Genomic DNA, 19,155 nt, shown 5'->3' with positions numbered 1-19,155 from the left:
TGCGGCTCAAATAGTCCATCTGTGCTCTGGTCTCATGACAGAGCTCACTTTGGCTATAACCGACCCTTAAAACCAAACCAATCAACCTTGCTGACTATTGGCCAGTAGCCAATGTTAGCACCTGCCGCTAACATGTGAGCCTTAGAAAGTGCAGGCTGTTTGGGAAACATTAGTAAGCGCGAATTGGTGAGCTTTTTTCAGCAAATACTTTTTATGTTATACAGTAAAAAATTGCAAAATGTAAACTGATAAGAGGCTGGAGTTCACGGCACAAGGATGATGAGTTATGTCCTATGTATGTTTAGTCACACACCATCCCATTGGTGGTCGGGGAAGAGCTGGATGTGGGGGGCGTGACCACTGCTTGACGTTTGGCTGGTGTTGGCATTCTGGTCGCATAAAGAAGATTCCTGGAAGGTGAGCAGAAGGGAGGATGTGTGTTACTTCACATTTTACGCTATATTAAATAAAGTTACATGTTATGTGTTCAACTATTGGTATGTTATGTTACACGGTGCTGCATGTGTATTTCTAGCATCACGTGGGATGTGTTACATTGCATGTCCTTTGGTGTGCTACGACTCGTAATTTACAAGACATGTGATACAATATGCTACATGTGTTATGTACATTACTGATGAACTGTAACTGATGAAGTTAAAAAACTAGATGGTGCGTGTGGTTACATCACGTGTTACACTAAAACTCACACTTTTTGATACACGTGATTTGTTATTTGTTATACGCTCGGTTGCACGCATTCTGTTGAATTCAATGTGGTACAATAATCACGTCGTTACATGTTTGTTCAACTTTGTTGCGTGTTACAGTATGCATGTTGCACTCTTCATTGTTACATTAGTGAGTTAACTTACACAGCTTATGCTGTCACCGGGCTGATTGTCCACACTGAAAGCAAAACACAACACATCCAATGAACTCACTGGCTTAGTAGAACATTGAATGTTAAAGTATTTTCCAAAAGTTCTTTTGTGGCCGAGAGAACAAGTAGTATTATGAGCGCATACATGTCCAAAGTCAAAATGCATTATTATAAGCTGTTCTTGTATTTGACAGTGTGAACGTGTCACATGGTTTTTAATGTTCAGTTTAACTTGCCTTATTGGAATCACATATTCTCCTTAGTGGTGGTACTAACCACCATGACCAAATGATCACAGCAGCAATGACGCGTCATCACGAGTGTGTCACAACGCGGCTCAGCCGATCAATTTGCTTATAAGCTAAACCAAGCAGAGCGGTACGAAGCGTAGCATGACAACACAAACGACGTTTTGTTAAGTTTGCTTCCTTGGGACGCTTGTCTGCAGCCACGCAATTTGTAAACATGGATGATGTTAACTGCCAGCTAAGCCTTCAGTGTTTCTGGCACACGAGAAACGCTGTCCAAACCAAACCAAAAGCAGCAATGAACCTGCAGACGTTGATGTTGTTCTCGACATCTCGGATGGTGTCCAGCTCCATTCCCAAACCCTCCTCCAGGGGCCCAATTGCATCCTGGGAAGAACAAGTAATAGAGCCCATGAACACTGAGTGTCTTCAATCAATCAACACTTTCAAGACTTCCACTCTCACCTGTGTGTCTTCCTGGTCTACTTTTTGCTGGCACTCAGCATGGCAACCAGCAGGCTGCGCTGTGTCACTGAAAGAAGGTTAAAAGGATAAGGGGAATGCGTGTCACACAAAGGTGGGAGTATCAAGTCGTGTTGGTCTCTCACTCTTGCTGGCTGTCAAAGTTGCTGATGTCCTGGTCAATGGAGGACTTGAGATCAAAGAAATGCTGCTCTACTGCTGCCCTGATGGTTCGTTCGATGATCCTGAAGACACAATACACATTTTTTTCCTTTTTTGCACATCGTGTTAAATATGTTAAATATGCATTACATTTACATCTGGTACACTTGCAGCGATATGAGGTCAGCATGTGCTGTAACATTAGGTGTGTTATATTACGTGTGCTATGACTCGTAACATTTTATGTGATGCCGTATAATATTATATATATCACACTATGCCAGGGGTCACCAAACTTTTTACGAGTGCTACTTATGTACTAATCAATCCAAACGTTTTATGGGAGAGCTACTTGTGTACCAATCAGGACAAAGGGCTACCTCATTTGATACCCTATTATATATCTGAAGTAACACATTTGCTCAAACTACCTTTAATAATAGTAGGATGTGTTATTATAAACGCCCCTCCGCAACACATACACAAGAGGCAGGATACATCAATACTTACTACTTCCATCTTCTCTAGTTAGTGCGTTTCATTTTCCAAAAAAGACACTCAAATGCTTCCGATATCAATTGTTTTCGACATTTACTTTCAAATGCAGTCAAGGTTCCTTTTCAGACAAGACATATTCAATGTTTTGAAAAAAATCTATTTTAGGGTCGCCTCTTATGTTGGACCTTTTGACGCTAAAGAGAGAGCCAAGTCAGACTGTAAAAGGCAGGGTCGCACCGCTTGTCTACCTACACACCTTTTTTGGACACTTGAGCCTTAAGATTTACGAAGATTTTGGTGCGTATTATTTATCGTCCTTCTCGTTTACTTTAGCTCACAGTCTTGGTACACGTGATGGAAATGTGATGTTCTAATACTGTGTACGCAGCTGTCTGTAAAATACCATGTAAAGCCTTCATTTAAGACGGGACTTGACCACGTGATGCACAAGCTGACAGTCATGCGAGTCTTTACCCCGCCCCTCCCCCTTATTTTGCAAGGCTCCCGCTTCTGATCCAACACATTTATCGCTGTCTTCACATGTCATTGACTCACTTCCGTCGTACCTTTGACCATACTCCTCCTTATCACAGAAATATGATTAAAATATAAATGTTTCATATTACGACGATGAGCAAGAGGATGTTTGTGGTCAATAAAGTAATGCGGCTGGATTAACGGCTCCTGCTTCTGTCATTGACTCACTTACAACACACCTTTGACTTTGACCATACTCGTCCTTAATCACCAAAATATGATTCAAATACAAATGTTTCATATCATGACGGTGAGCAAAAGGAAGTTGTGGTCAATCTGATCATGATATTGTTCAAAGTAATTTGGCTGGTTTAATGGGGTGAGTGGTGGAAGGCTCAAGCAGGGGTCATGTAATCTTTAAACTCATGTGGCTAAACAGTATAAAAATCTCAGGTATATTCAAGCATAATTAGCCACAACACTGCATATTAATGTGGTGGAAAAATAAAACACAGAAACTTATGATAAAACATTCGGAACATTTTTCAACAGGATTCAATTAAAAAAAGAAAATATTAAAAACAGTTAAAAATACTCAGAAAATATGGAATGATAAAAATACAAAAATATTAGAAAACAACAGAAACCATTATAATAGAAAATACTACATTATAACAAGAAAGCTAAATTATTACTATACGCAAAAACACACTAAAATGAATAATGCAAAAATATAAGGCTAAAAACATTCAGAAACGCTAGTTAAATGATATTACAAATAAAATTGGAAGATAATATAAATAATCTGTGTAACTGAATTATACCATGGGTGCGTGTCTACGTGTGCATGCATACTCACTCTGCAGAGTCAGCAGGCAGCATGGGCACAGGAGAGAGATGGGAGCTGCAGAGAGAAGAAAAAGAAGACCTTGTCTTTAGAACATCCTGTTCTCTTCGACTGCCATCACAGAAATTGAATGACCTTGGCGAGTATGTGTGCGCGAGGGAGTCAAAACAGGAAACTGAATAAGGATGGTTATTTATGGTTATTTGGGCTACTGTATTGATAGTAAGATACGAGACTGTTGAGGGTTGCAAAGGAAAACCGGGTCACATTCCAGGGCAGCACGTTTATGTAACACAAGGACAGTGATGTTAGAGCAGCGCACAAGTTCAAGTACACACTCAAGTCTAGGTGTGTGTGCGTGGGGGTGAGGGGGTTCAAAGAAAAAGTTGATCGTGAAATACATTTCATCCACTTACAATACGCAGCAAAAATAGCAATATATTTGTACAGAGGCACACTTACAGAAAACTATAAAAGGTGTACTATTTTGCTGTATGAAAACGGCTGTACAGACAATTGGATGAAAAAAAAATCTGAAAATAATAAAATAGACAATTGGATGAAAAAAATATCTGAACATAACAGTCTACATGCCAAACAAAAACAGGGAAATAAAAATATAAAAACAGATAAAAATATATTAGATGAAAAACTAAAATATTACAAGCAAAATATGAACGTTTTAGAAAAGTCACAAAAGATTAGATGACTAATAAAGATTTATGTAGTACTTTCAAGGGACTCAAGGATGATTATATTTGGAACAAAGTGTTAACTGAAAAAAATACGCGCGCGCACGCACACGCACACACACACACACCGTATCACATTTTAACGAGGTAACATCACGCTAAAAGTTATTCTGTTAAAACCTGCTAATATGACTTCTAAACGTGCAATATAAATGACATCTTATGTAGATAAGCTGCCTAATTCACTTCCTGCCATAATAACGGTACATCAAACATCTTGCCAGCAAAGCTCACGTCCTGAATAGATTTCTGCTCCGTTTCTAGGGACCACATCGACGAGCGCTAGAACGTTACGTAACCCGTGATAATGTGCCATCACTACACTGAGAAGGACTCAACGACATGTCCTTGGGGGCCTCTTGACAAAGCTATTCTATTAAATACACCTGTGGGGTAACACGTCAAGGCTACGAGAAAACGCTACGTAGCCAAGATTGTGTCAAAAATAGTGTTCCAACATGCAAAATGTATTAGACAGTAAAAGCAAAAAGACACAATCAATTGAACCAGTCCCACCTAAATAGTTTTTATAATTTCCTGTACTAATAATTTGTAGCATTATTAGGTCACAAACTATGATCCCCAAAACTTCAAATACCACTTTGAACACATGTTAGAACACTACCATTACAAAAAAGCCTTACACATGATTTGATATAAAAAATGTGCCCCCTTGTATGCATCCAGACTCTCTGTAATGCAAGCAAAATTTAAATCCTCCTTGACATGCAAAGCTTGTCTCTAAGTAAAGCTGTTACACTTCAAGATACTTCCTTGGATCCATTCTAATACGTTTCTATTTCGACACTGCTTTGGCATCAATACAGTTCAGCATTAGCAATTATGAGGATGAATGGCCGAGATATGTTACAATTCTGCATCATCAAATGCTTGTTTTACTTTTTCTTTGGATTTTTTTCAACCAAGTTCCCCATTGCTGTAAATGTGTCTCAATTTTGCCAGACTGTCAACCCGGGACCGAGTTACTCTGCACATGGCAGTCAGGATGGACGAAGACTTATGGGTACTTTAGTAAATTGTAAATGGAGTGCATTTATAGGTGAGGTTTTTTGCCCATATGCAATTTTCTTTATGCAGAGTGAAGAGTACAATTACTATTTTTTTTTTTTTTAAATGAAACCTGGGCCTCTTTTGTATGTAGATCTAATTGGGATCTGTATGCGAATCGTCTGCAGTGTAAACGCTCATCCACACAGATCCGACCAAAAGCTCCATGTGTAAGGTGAGAGATTAATGCAGGCCCTTGAGGAGCTGCTGTCAGCAAGTAAGCAATTATGACTAGGGCACATGCAGACACGTCATAAACTAATCTGTTCACTGTGTGTGAGGCATTCACAGCCTTTCATTGAAAGAGGCAATGACAATGCTCTGAAGCCGTCCCGGCAAAATTGTTGTGCTCAATAAACACGTTTGATTTATAGAATGTACAGATGGGCCATGCCATTCGGAGATGAGGATAGAAAACAAACGTATGTAGTTACTTTGAATAATCTCTTAATTTTATACAGCGCTTCCACAACAGCTGTGGCCGTAACAGAGAGCTTTAGAAAATATGTAACATAATACAACAGAAAACATCACATAAAACATTGGCAATAAAACCAATGTAACTACGCCTCTAGATGCCTTGATGAAAGGTACCATGCTACAGTAGTATAAATATCTAATTTTCCAATTGTTTCAGGCTTACAACATAGGACAAAAATGAGAGTTGTACACTGGCCACAAAAGCGGATGAAATGCTCAGATTTGAATTCGGCGGCTTGGGGACACGACTCATTATTCAAATGAGTGTTGATTTCGTGGCTACGGGTGCATTCAACTTAGGAAAAGAATTGTTGAAATACCATGCAGCGTCTAAAACTCTGCATCAGCTGCCAGTCTCAGAGATAGCGAAGAATAAAAGGCTTTAATTTATTTTGGGAGTAACTCCTATGCATTTCAAAGGCAGAACCTTTTTGTGTTTGGGCACATTTCTGGAGGCCTTCTTCAGCTTGAGCTTTCACACACGCAACACAAACGTTTTGGAGTTTTAAGCATGAAGGTGTGCCGACGTTTGCGTTTGAAATAAATAATCATGGCGCACATTGAGAATCAGCTGAGGCACATGGCTTCGTTCATTCCTCTCAGAGTGCTCGCTGGGTGGCGACAAGGCCACGGGCAGACTACAATAATAAGAATAAAACAATGTTTTACTTAACATTAATTTTATTATTCAGCCCACTACCTAATAATAAAATTTCTCATTTTACAAACTTATTTTTTCTGCAAATCAAATGACCAATTATTTGAGATAAACTAAGAAATTATAAAAACTATAATCAATTATTTGATAACATTGCTTTATATCAAAATAATTATTGGATGAATCAAACTTGTTAAATGTGTATCTATTGTCACGTATAGTGCATATACACTACAGTATTTTCGTTTTCACAATAAATGAACCAATGAGAAATTCATTTAAAAATTGAATGCATAGATTTAAAAGGTAAAAAAAACAACCAAATGAATGCAACAAATATTACAGGATTCTCAATAATGTAACTCTTCACGATCTCATACAAAAAATAGCGAGGTAAAAAAAAAATCACTTTGTATTTATACTTGCGCATAATTCATAATGTCACATCAGTCACTCCTGAGTTATGAAACTGACACGTTTACCTCTGCAGCAGCACATCACAGGACATCCTCATGGTTGCTGTTAGCACTTTTTACAACGCTTCTCAAAAACAATCACAGCAGCGGCAACAAATCCAAAGCTGACTTTTGAGTCAATTTGCTGGTCAGTCAGACCTCCTGCAGGGTGAACAAAATCCAGCTGCTGTTTTCAGGTCAGCACCCGGCTGCATCCTACATCCAGCCGAGGCGGTGGCGCTGCCCAAGTAAAGTCCTGACGTAACCAGGCAACAACACCAGCAGTCCAGGGGGAGGAGGAGCAGACATTGGGGAGGGAACTCAAGTTGTGTAAGCCAATCAGAATAGAGAGAAGAGTTGCAGGCAGGCAGAGACAGCAGGAGTTTTTGGGTTTGCTTGCCCACTTACGCAACAGTCCTCGGATATTCAGTGAATGATTGACGGGCGCAAAGAATCTAGGATGGTCGAAATAAAACAAACCAGACTGGGTCATACCATCTTTGCAGACAATACATTTTGGGGATCTTTTTTGGGAACTTTTCCTGTACACATTGGCCTGCAGACTTTTCAAATATTTACTGTACAAGTTGAATTGATCCGACACTGGTAATCAATTCAAATACACTACTAGCAAGCTACTCGTGAGAAACAATTAAATAAAACTTTTGTTTTTCTATATTTAAGTTAAATTAATATACATGACATATCTTCAATAATAATTTTTGCTCGACAAACTTATTTATCTGTAACCAATAGTCTTTGCTCCAAAAAAAAAAAAAAGTCTGTATGATTTCACAATTGCGCGAATATACATTATACTGCCCCAAAACCATAACTGGCTTGGGAACAAGGGCAGGTGAAAACCCACCATTGTCAAGTAATAATTTATAATATTTTCATGGGCTACATGCCTGGGCAGAGCTCGGTGATAAATCAATATTAAGACTTAAGAGAAAACTACTGCTGCACTCTGCAATGACACCACAAAAAGTCACTCGATTTGTTGTCAGACAAGTGGCCTGAGGGGTTCATTGAGAAAAACAGTTATTGCCCAATGTTACCACCGAAGACAGAAACTTCTGTGTGACTGCTAGCTTCTGTGGGAGTCAACACTGTCGCATGCATTTTTTGATGTCTCAACGAAAGGGCGCTGAACTCTTAACTGCGAAGAGAAGCAATAAAGTCAATCTTGTCGAGCTTCTGTCAAAGATTTGGTAACTCCGCTTTCTGCCCGTTCAGCTCATTTTTTCATGTCCTACTTCCGTTCCCAATGCAAATAATTAACTGCAGTTAAGTAAATCACAAATAAACAGTAGGCTGTGGTCTACATTTGACCAACATGTCACTGTTAAACGTCACTTACACATCAATTAACCATCTTAAGCACATGTAGGGATATTCATTGGCCACATTTCTAGTACAGTAGTGAAACTTGGTATGATGTATGGGTAGTACCCAAAAAGTATGGTCAAACTGCATGGTGAAATGCTGACTCGCTTCGAGAGTAATTTTTCTTCAATTTACAATCAATCACAGATTTCACTGCATGCAATATCACAGACATACTGCAAAGATAAAATAACTTCAGTGAGATTTGTGAAAGTATTTTGAGTGATGAGATGTACCCCTCGCCCCCACTTACTCTTTGTGAAATGACAACCCACCCATTCAATCCAGGCCTCTTTCTGCCCTTAAAATGCATCAGCGTGAAATATCACACACAACACCGTTGACTTGAGTCCCACGCTTTATGTAATAAGTTATATGTAAAATCCACATTAGTGCGATGAGAGAATGGAAAATGCCTCCTAAGTGAAGTAAGTTGTGTAAAATACACTCAAGGACAATGAAAAGTGTAATACACTCAAGTGTAATGAGAGTCAGTGTAGAATTCCCACTTGTGCAGTAAATGAGCAAATACATAAATGGACAGTTACAATGTATGCTATGAGCCCTCATATTTTTTAGACGTTATATACAAGATTTTAAGTCAGAACTTCATTGGATGTTTTTTGAAACAATCGAGATTTTAAACTTCAGTGAGAAGTGGTGTGGGATGGAAATGAAAACCTTTCTGGGAAGGCAGAGCGCTACCAGAAAGTAAGGGTCAGAAGAGAGATGGCTCCGATGTTATCTGGGTCAGTTAGCGGATCTCCTTACGCGCAGTGAGGAACCAGAGCATCGTCGGAAAAGTTAAGCACACGAGGATGGGATGCAAGCCAGGGTGAGAAGGGGTGGAAGTAAAGTGGGGGCATAAGGTGGTACTTTTTGGCAAATGTCCGAGTTGTCATAAACTGACACCGTTCCTTAGAGTGTGTGCGCCAACCGCTGTGCTGTGGTATATTATCCCACTGAAGGGCGAACATTTCCAACTGTTGGCGAAGGTAGCGAAACGTGCATTCACGACAGGTTTGGTACAAAGTCGCAAATGTTCAAACGGATGTCAGACATTCACCAAAGCTTTCAGTGTTTTTTCTGTTCAAGAGGGAATTTTGAACACCTGTGCAATAAGAAATGTACAGGCGAACATGTTTTCTTACCCTGAGTGAACCCTAACAACATTTTATTACCTTTGAAAACTCACAATTACGTATCTGCAGTTTATTGTAGAATGTATCTTTGTTGTATGTATATCATTGATGTATCGTGACAGGCAGAACAACTAAATGTCCTTTAACTAGAGAGCTGAAGGACCACAGAAGCAGCTTTGTATTCAACATGCTTGGATTATACACAGAGAAAACATAACTACAAGTACATTGTACATCATTTCAGAATACAGTGGTACCTCAACATGCAACTGCTTCGACCCACACGTTTTTCACAATGCAGCTTTTTCTTTTGTCGGCGTTGCAAGCAAAAATGGGTAACGGGAGCTACAAGGTGGCAGCGAACTGCACAACAAGCAGCTGTTTTGCAGACAGTGAACAGTTCTTCAAAAAGATGCAAAGTGCTTTTACAGCCGCTCCTACAAGTTTACTGTAAAACTAAACAGACACAAAAATTCAACCATTTATTTAAACAAACAGCATAATTTTGCCTGACTCGCATCTTAATGCAAAATTAAAGCAGAATGTCATAAACAGGCTAGCAAAACTAGGACTGATGCTTCAATAACTATAACTCTTGAAGCTTCAATAACTATAACTCTTGAAGCAACGGATATCAGAACCCAATCAATGCAGCAACATTTGTCAATTAACAATACTCCCAGAATGACATTCATACTCTGGAAAAAAAACAAGAATATTACTGCAGATGAATATACAATGATGACGGCAACCGCTCAGCTCATCTTAAAAGAACACTTTTTCCTTATATGCTCTACATACTTTTGGATAATAAGTAGAACTAGGTTTCTGTAAACATTCTAGTTTGGCGGCGTGCCATGAGAATTTGCAGACGCCAAACTTGTCTTAATAGAGGTTGGGAAACACTGCTATAAGGATTTCGCCGTATGACATTTTCCGCATGTGACGCAAATAGGAGGCCTCTCATTCCACGCTGCAGTTTATGGCGGGGCAATAAACACGTGTCGTGAGGCTTTCACACCAACATGCTGGTCAACATCGGCCTGTTTTGAAGACAACTCTTCAACAGCTACAGAGCCTCAACTTTGCATGTGCAGTTGCTCTCGCGGTTCACAAATAGAGTGTTAGCATGCAGCGAGTGGCAACAAAAGTCAAGTTGTTTGTGTGCAGCTTGACTGACTGTGAGGTCTGTTTTCTTCTGTTGCCATGCAGACAGCACAGTATAGTCAGTCCACATAATTAGCCGGACTGAATACACAAACATAGCTTGATTTCTCTATTTAAATAACAAAATGAAACTTCTAATAGTTTGTCATGTTACTTGACTGTTGACCAGCATACTGATGTTAAAGCCTGGCGACACGTCGTGTTTGTTGTACTGCACCATTGTTGTTAGCGGGCCGTGTCCACGCATGTTCACGCAAGAACTCTGATAACCGCATTATCGTTTCAGGTAAGATAATTGTGTATTGTTAACACAGGAACGCAAGGGCAAGATTTTGAAATGTACCATAATTTTCGGACTATAAGTCGCGGTTTTTATCATAGTTTGGGTGGGGGGGGCGACTTATAATGAGGAGCGACTTTAAAAAAAGTGAAACTGTGATAAACGAACCGCGATGTAGCAAGGGATTACTGTAATTTGTATTTCAAGTGACGTCAGCAGCGCGGCGTGGCGCTGCGGTTGTTTACAAAAAGGACAAAGATTGATCACGGGATGACGAAGATGACAAAGGGCCCCACGTACTACCGGCATCATTAGCGGCTTTGTTTCTAAGTGACACGGAGGACGAAGTGTTTGAAGGCTTTTACGCACACCCGGTCCTACTCTACGGAGCTCTCTTTCACCTCCGTGGATAGAAGTCGGGGTTTGATCGATGGATTTAATGATTTAGAGTGCACAGATGGTTTGATATTATTGCTTATATAATAGTTATTTGACATCGTTATATGGGCCTGTGGAATATTTTGAAGTGCAAGCAACTATTTGACTATTTTTAGCCCCGCCCCCCAAAAATAAAAAAAATTATGATTTTCCTCCCAAAATACAAAAGTCTTCATGTATTTTTTCTTGTCTAATTTAGCTTGAAAAGACTCTTTGTTCTCATATTTTTTCAAAAATATGTCATTTCACACCTTTAAGACTGAAAACACCACCCTTCCCTTAGCCCAAAAATTATTTGCCTGGGTCCCCGGCAAATAAACTTGATATTTCTTCTGACTATGTGTCTATGCAGAATTTAAAAAAATATATATCTGCCAAAAGTTGTCACCAACAAGGTCACAACAAACAGCTGTTGAGACGTATAAGCTCTTAGTGCATTACCCTGATTATTTTTAGCTGTTTGTGTGAGATTGATGTCTCTATCTGGCTTTACTGCAATGTGCCACAGAGCTGATATTTCATTGTGTGCATGGAAGCATACTCACAACCACAACATGCTCTGCTCATTAACCAACACCACACATCAATATTGCAATACTAATTTGAAATTAAAAATACTTTATTTCTAAAAGATCAAGTCTTTTCCTTAGACAGATAAATTTCAACTTTATCCTTTCAAATTGAGGCAAGGGTTTTTGATACTTGGCTGATAATTTAATGACGTCATTCTTTGTTATTGACTATCAATAAATTGTATGAACCATTGTCAAACCGCATGGGTCAAACCGCATGGGTGCAGTCCTTTAAGCTCATGGAAGTCATACAAAATATTAAATATCGCTCTAATAGCACAACAACTTAATTCACCAATGGTATGAAACATTTTTGTATTTGAAGTAATTATTTGTTTGACTCTCACATTACAGGCGGCACGGCGAGCACTGGTTAGCACGTCCGCCTCACAGTTTGGAGGGTGCAGGTTCGATTCCACCTCCCGCCCTCCCTGTGTGGAGTTTGCATGTTCTCCCTGTGCCTGCGTGGGTTTTCTTCAGGTACTCCGGTTTTCTCCCGCTTCCCAAAAAACATGCATGGTAGGCTGATTGAATACTCCAAATTGCCCGGAGGTGTGAGTGCGAGTGCGGATGGTTGTTCCTTTCTGTGTGCCCTGCAATTGGCTGGCTGGTTCAGGATGTCCCTTGATGACTGCTAGGGTAGGCTCCAATTTGAATTTAGAAGTACCATGTGCTTGTAAGTAATCATTTGAGATTTGCTTTTGAGACATGCCCTTGGCCCGAGTGCCGACATTTATGGGTGTCCTTGCACTGGTTCAGTGTCACTTAGCCAAAAGCTCAAATGTCCTCCTGACTGCCTTGTTTGTCATCTGCAAAAATGTCACGAACGGAAGGTCAGTGAGAGAAAACGAGATGTGAATATTTGTGCGCTCACATGAAAACGAGAAAATATTAATCTTTTAGACCAAATGATCACCTTATTGATCTTGCTAATTGGCTGATTTATGACATTTTATGATGTCCAGTAATGATATTTTATTTGTGTGTGCAGTCATGAATGACCCTGACCCTCCTTGGATTACAGCAAAGACACATACTGAACACTTTATCCTCAAGCGGCATGCCAGTGGTGATCTATTTTTTTTTTCTTTGCTAATGTCGGCCATGGCCCCGAAAGCCTACATTACAGCCTAAATCCCCCTCTGACTCGTCTAGCAAACAATAATACCACCTAAACAATCACACGAGCTGCAAAGATCCAAAGAGACTGATCAGTGAGGCTTTAAACTGCTGCAGCTGCCACATGAAATCCAGCACAAATCCTTTGTTGGCCCACAAAGCAGGCATTAGCCACAAAGACGCAGACCATGTCGACCACGAAATGTACTGTTTAATTAAATGTCCCTACAAGTTATCGCAACAGTCCATCCAATACAATTAGAAACTGACACGCAGACAAACAGTTCTTCCCTTGTCACCTCAGGAAGGACATGTTGCCACTTGTTTGTTAGCAGGATTACACAAACACTACTCGCGTCATCTGATCAAATGGACGTTCACATAATTTCATCATGGGAGGTTATTGGTATTTTCAACTGTGGGCATGAGAAGGCCTTTGAGACTTTTCTGTGATTAAGGGCATAGAAAAAATAAATCTGACTTGACTTGGGCTCAGGAGCGACTTATATATGTTTTTTTTCACAAATTTTTACTTGATCATTAAGACATCACTTACTTACAAGTATAGTTGACCACTTCCCATGTTATTTTTAGTATAGTTGATCACTTCACATGCTTTTATATCTTTATCTTGAACATATTCAAAACATAAAAAAATAGAGAAAACATCAAATAAAGCAATTTACACTTTAAAGCACCATATCCAAGTCCACTGTCTGCTGTATGTACACTTGCTCCATTTTTGCTCCTCTTATATTTATTATTATTATTTATTATTATTTGTTTATTTATCATTTATTCAACACTCTTATTTATTCATTGTTTGTGCCTTCTTGTTTTTTTTTGTGTTGCTTGTATGCATATGTGTACTATCTCACCGAGGGATAGTGGGAACGTAATTTCAATCTCTGTGTGTGTCTTGGTATATGAAAAAAAATCGACAATAAAGCAGACTTTGACTTTGATAAAACAACCAAATAAACAAAACAAAAAACTATATCTGAAAAAAATTATATTTTCAGACGAAACTGGATGAGGGCGCTCTAAATTTCACAGTTGGCCGTGACTCATCAACTGGGTGGGCTTAAGAAAAATGGCACCAAAAAGAAACTCATATTTTGCAGGTTACAAACTTCAAGTTGTAAAATATGCAGCTGAAAACAGTAATCGAGCAGCAGAAAGAAAGTTTGGAGAACCGTGATGTACCAAGGGATTACTATTTCAAGTGACGTCAGTGGCACGGCGCGGCGCGGCGGTTGTTTACATAAAGGACAAACGTACCCACATAAGGACTACCGGCATCATTAGCGGTGATCATTTCTAAGTGACACGGAGGACAAAGAGTTTGAAGGAATTAAGGATTTGGAGTGACATAGAAGGTTTGAAAAACTATTATGGCTTTTACACACGCTCGGTCCTACTCTACTGAGTCGGGGGCCGGCGCTCGGCCGAGTGGCTGTCCGCGAACGGTGCATGGGGCTTGGACATGGCCATTACGCACGCCCGGTCCTATGCCATGGAGCTCTCGTGTCTCGAAGTCCACGCCGCCACACGCTTGGAAGTTTCTTTTGTTTAATAAAGAGCCGTTTACCAAACCCACGTCTATCCTTGTACTTTGTTAACGCTACAATATAGTTATATACTAGATCTGTGGAATAAAGACGAGGCTGACGTCAGGGCGCACGCGCGGCGATGTTGACAAACGATGAGGAATTTGATCGATGGATTTAATGGATTTAAAGGGCACGGATGGTTTGATAATATTATTCCTTATATTATAGTTATTTGAAATATAGTTTATCTATCGTTATATGAGCCTGTGGAATATTTTGAAGTGCAAGCGCCCTCAGCCACGCGCACCCATTGTTGACAAAGAATGATCGATGGATTTAATGAATTGGAGTGACACCGATGATTTTATAAACGTGTTATTCATGTAATCGTTTTCTTTAATAACTCTATATGTTACGTCAGGCCCATTCTGAGCTCTTCGTTTGTGTTTGTCATGTTAGCATACCTATCGTTTAGCCTGTTGCTATCGTATCGAACGATCGATGGATTTAATGAATTGGAGTGACACCGATGGTTTTATAAACATGTTATTTATGTAATAGTTGTTGTAAATCACTCTATATGTTACGTCAAGCCCGTTCTCAGCTCCTTGTTTGTGTTTGTCACGTTAGCATACCTATCGTTTAGCCTGTTGTTGCTATCGTTTAGCCTGTTGTTGCTCGTTCATGACTGTTTTTGGTGTGGGATTTTGTCGAATAAATTGCCCCCCAAAATGCGACTTATACTCTGGAGCGACTTATATATGTTTTTTTCACTTTTTGGGGCATTTTATGGCTGGTGCGACTTGTACTCCGGAGCGACTTATAGTCCGGAAAATACGGTAATTGCAATTTTTGATAAAGGTTGTGATTTTTATTCAATACATGATTTTCCTCAAATCGAGCTTCGGTGCAATTCCATGTAAATGACATATACTATTGAAACATTGAAGGCTATTACTGTAATAGTGCAAGGACACTAAAGAGGTTGTGTGAAGGAGACAGTCCCTTTTAAAAGTTTTTAAAACCATCTCAATGCAAGAGCCATACTGCTTGCCGTTATGTATAAAATTAAGCAATTATAGTGCATGTAAAACACTTTTTTAAACTGAAAATAAAATGTCTTTTTGTGAGTAACATGCTTTAGTCTTGAGTGTAGCAGAAACAGCCACAGCAAATGTTAATCATCTTAAAGAAGATCAGCCGATCAGACCTTGGCACCCCGAGAGGAGGGTCTTCTTGTTGCCATGTGTGGACAAGGCTCTTATATGGTGTACATGAGAGTTGTCATGTGGCCACTTTGATCCTTTAAACGTTGGAGTCTATATGATACGATAAATATGGTGTCACTCATTAAGTTGCAGAGTGCCGTCGGAGGGCTTCAGACACCCCAGAGTGAGGACAACTGCTGCCTTAAACACCGAAATTGATTTTTCAACTAGATATTAATGCTACTGTGCATTTAATAAGCTGTATTTGCAACACTGGCACATCATGCACAGCAATTCATATTGCCCCCAAAATCAGTGGCAGAAAGTGGCAGGGAGTCTGTGATTCTCTGTTTTTACACTGGATACCCTCACCGAAGCATCCCATTCATTTTTATCTATTTGTTACTGGGTAACAGTACCAAACACTAAAACCTAAATAAGCAACTGTGACTATTAAACTTGTAAGTTTATTATTCATTCTTATTTCAATCAAACTAAAATGCTCAATTTTGTGTTTGTCATTCAATTGGCAGAGTGGCACGGTGACGCACTGGTTAGCATGTCCCCCTCACAGTTAGGAGGGTGTGGGTTCGGTTCCACCTTCTGCCCTCCCTGTGTGGACTTGGCATGTTCTCCCCGTGCCTGCATGGGTTTTCTCCGGGCACTCCACTTTCTTCCCACATCCCAAAAACATGCTTGGTAGGCCAATTGAGCACTCCAAATTGCCCCTAGGTGTGAGTGCGAGTGCGGATGGTTGTTCGTGTGCCCTGTGATCGACTGGCAACCGGTTCAGGGTGTCCCCCGTCTACTGCCCGATGACTGCTGGGATAGGCTCCAGCACGCCCGCGACCCCCGTGGGGACAAGCGGTATCGGAAATGGATGGATGGATTCAATTGGCACACACTGTTTAGTTGTCAAGGTCGGTGTGTCCACTACGCATTAAAATAGAATAAAACATTTTGAGAACATCGGGATGACCTGAGAAGCCGCTGAAAAGATTAATGATTGACGCGAGTTCAAGCAGTGAGACATGTATACCCTTGGTTCTTGCTTGAAGCACACTCACTTCGTATGCTCCAAGGCTCGCACACGTTTAATTCGTATAGCAAAATGTGTGATATATTGTTCTAAATGAGGTGTTTTTGTGAGTTATAACCACAACATGAAACGCTCACCTGTTGGCGGGGTTGTTGGAGCAAGTGTGTTGAGGGGAGCTCGAGGAGGCGGCACAGTCTTCGCTATCCTGGGGCAGCTCCTCACACTCTGCCTCGCACTTGTCGTCGTCCAGCAGCTCTGTGATCTGACCACAAACAATTCAAGTGTGAAAATGATTTCACTCCTTTATTTTTTTAGCAAGAAATGGAAATGGCTATGTTGGTAACTAACTTCTTTCTTAAACAAGCTGTACTCTGTTCACGGCCTTGTGGTTAGTGTAAGCAGTGCACGTCGACAGGTGGAGTAAACCACGGAAACGGTTTTAAGTTAAAAAAAAAAAAAACTGACAATACAATAGATTAATTGTCTAGGTGTACATGAAAAAACAGGGGAATTGTCCAGAGTTGCTTGCATTCATTGGTACAGTACAGTAAATAATGTGAAATTAAAGCTAGACTTAACTTTTGTCTTGTATTCAGTTTTTAATCGGTCTTCTGTAAACAACAAAAATAAAAGAATTGCTATTTCAATCATTCAGGGCAGGACTGTATATTATCATTATTGCTAATGTTACCTCCACAAACCTGAATGTGATATCGTTATGTAACTTAACAATTGCGCCCATCTCCCACCCGTGACTTTGCAATGTCACCCATGACACTGAACAACCTTTTCATTTGATGTAACTTAGCTGAGACATTTAAGGCAATGGAGGCAGTTTCATAACATGTCTAAAAATAGTCGCATTCGCTCAGCAGGTGGACAAGATGGAAGACGAGGCCTCCATCGTTTGTCTGGGGTGGGTGCAAAACGCATCAAATAGCAGAGGATGAGTTTGGGCTAATTTTCTGCAGGCACTCTCCATGTGCTGGGATTTTAACAACTTAATTTTGGGGGAAAAAAATGTTCCAACTAGGACGGAGGCCAGTGTTAGCATTCTAGTTTTAACTGTTCCACCATGGTTAAAGCTAGTTAGTCTCAGTAAGTTGTGAATAACTGATTAATTAAATGCCTCTCATATTTACTATATATATTTTTTTTAATTCAAGATTGCCAACTAATAGTTGCAGCTGCGTCTGCACGTTCTTCCTTCTCTCCGCAAAATAATTGTCATTGACTGGCTATCAACACTAAACTTGTGGACGGGGCTTTACACGCAATACAAGCGTGGCAAGGTCACAAGACTGATATCGTCAAAATTTCAATATCTTTCAAATTCAAATATCTTGAAGGTTATGTGGATTTCGATAAAATAACAATATATCACCCAGCCCGAATACCGAAGTAACTACACAATGAACACACTACCATAACCAAGTCTGTAAATGACAACCACCTAATTACACAACCAATTAACAGACGAATTGACTACATCTTTCCATTTTCTCCCTCCATCACAGTCTTTCTCCAAGTACCGGCCTCTTTTCCGGACGATTTCTTTCCCGCTATCTCTCAAAGTTTTTAGTAACCAGCGGACGAATGAGTCTCTTACCTGTTCGTTGATGGAGCTGTAGTCGTTAGTGGTAGAGACGTCGTCGTCCTCAGAATCAAACAGGCCTTCTTGGTTGTCTAGCAGGTCGGCCAGGATTCGGCTAACGGACTCCTGGTCACGCAAGTCCTCGCCTTCTGTCGACAGACTGCTCATGGATGAAAGCAGAAGACAACTGTGTGTCAAAGTAAGTCATTAGATTTGTAATTTGGTTCAGAAGCACAAATTCCAATTCCCAAAGTTGTTGTGGAAAATTAATTAAAAGAAGACTACAAAAATGTGTAAATTTTTTTTTTACATTTTTTCAGAAGACTTACTGTTTTGCTGTGTCTTACACAGAACTATTCAGGCTGAGTGCACGTGGCTGGTGAGGTTGTGAATGCAGTCTACCATAGAAGTTGGCTGTTTGTATTGAAAAATACAGGAAGTATGAAGCCCCCCCTCACTGTAACTAAGAAATGAGCGTCACTGATTTCACAGGTTATGGAAGAAAATGTTTTAAGTTTTTTTTTTTACCATGAATCTATTATAAACAGTTAATGGGAATGTGAAAGATGAAAATACCCAATATTTTAAAATAAGTATTTCAGTGAAAGCATTTTAAAAATCAGTGTATTAAAATTCAAAAAGCAGGTGTATACAGTCATGACAC

General features: G+C 39.9%; 1 protein-coding gene across 6 annotated transcripts in view; it reads right to left on the bottom strand.

Annotated features, from left to right (window-relative positions):
• fam13b (family with sequence similarity 13 member B) overlaps positions 1 to 19,155 on the bottom strand; it is a 43,410-nt gene that overhangs the window by 8,093 nt on the left and 16,162 nt on the right. For all 6 annotated transcript variants that reach the window (XM_049761934.2, XM_049761947.2, XM_049761964.1 and 3 more), the window contains exons 6-13: positions 18,507 to 18,651; positions 17,035 to 17,159; positions 3,590 to 3,634; positions 1,740 to 1,838; positions 1,597 to 1,663; positions 1,436 to 1,518; positions 876 to 909; positions 314 to 410 (exon numbers count right to left, since the gene is read on the bottom strand). In XM_049761934.2, coding sequence (XP_049617891.1) covers positions 314 to 410; positions 876 to 909; positions 1,436 to 1,518; positions 1,597 to 1,663; positions 1,740 to 1,838; positions 3,590 to 3,634; positions 17,035 to 17,159; positions 18,507 to 18,651 — 695 coding nt within the window. The remainder of the gene's footprint in view (positions 1 to 313; positions 411 to 875; positions 910 to 1,435; positions 1,519 to 1,596; positions 1,664 to 1,739; positions 1,839 to 3,589; positions 3,635 to 17,034; positions 17,160 to 18,506; positions 18,652 to 19,155) is intronic.

Source organism: Syngnathus scovelli, chromosome 1 (genome assembly GCF_024217435.2).
Source record: "Syngnathus scovelli strain Florida chromosome 1, RoL_Ssco_1.2, whole genome shotgun sequence".
Lineage (NCBI taxonomy): Eukaryota > Metazoa > Chordata > Actinopteri > Syngnathiformes > Syngnathidae > Syngnathus > Syngnathus scovelli.
This window is presented reverse-complemented; position numbering and strand designations above follow the sequence as displayed.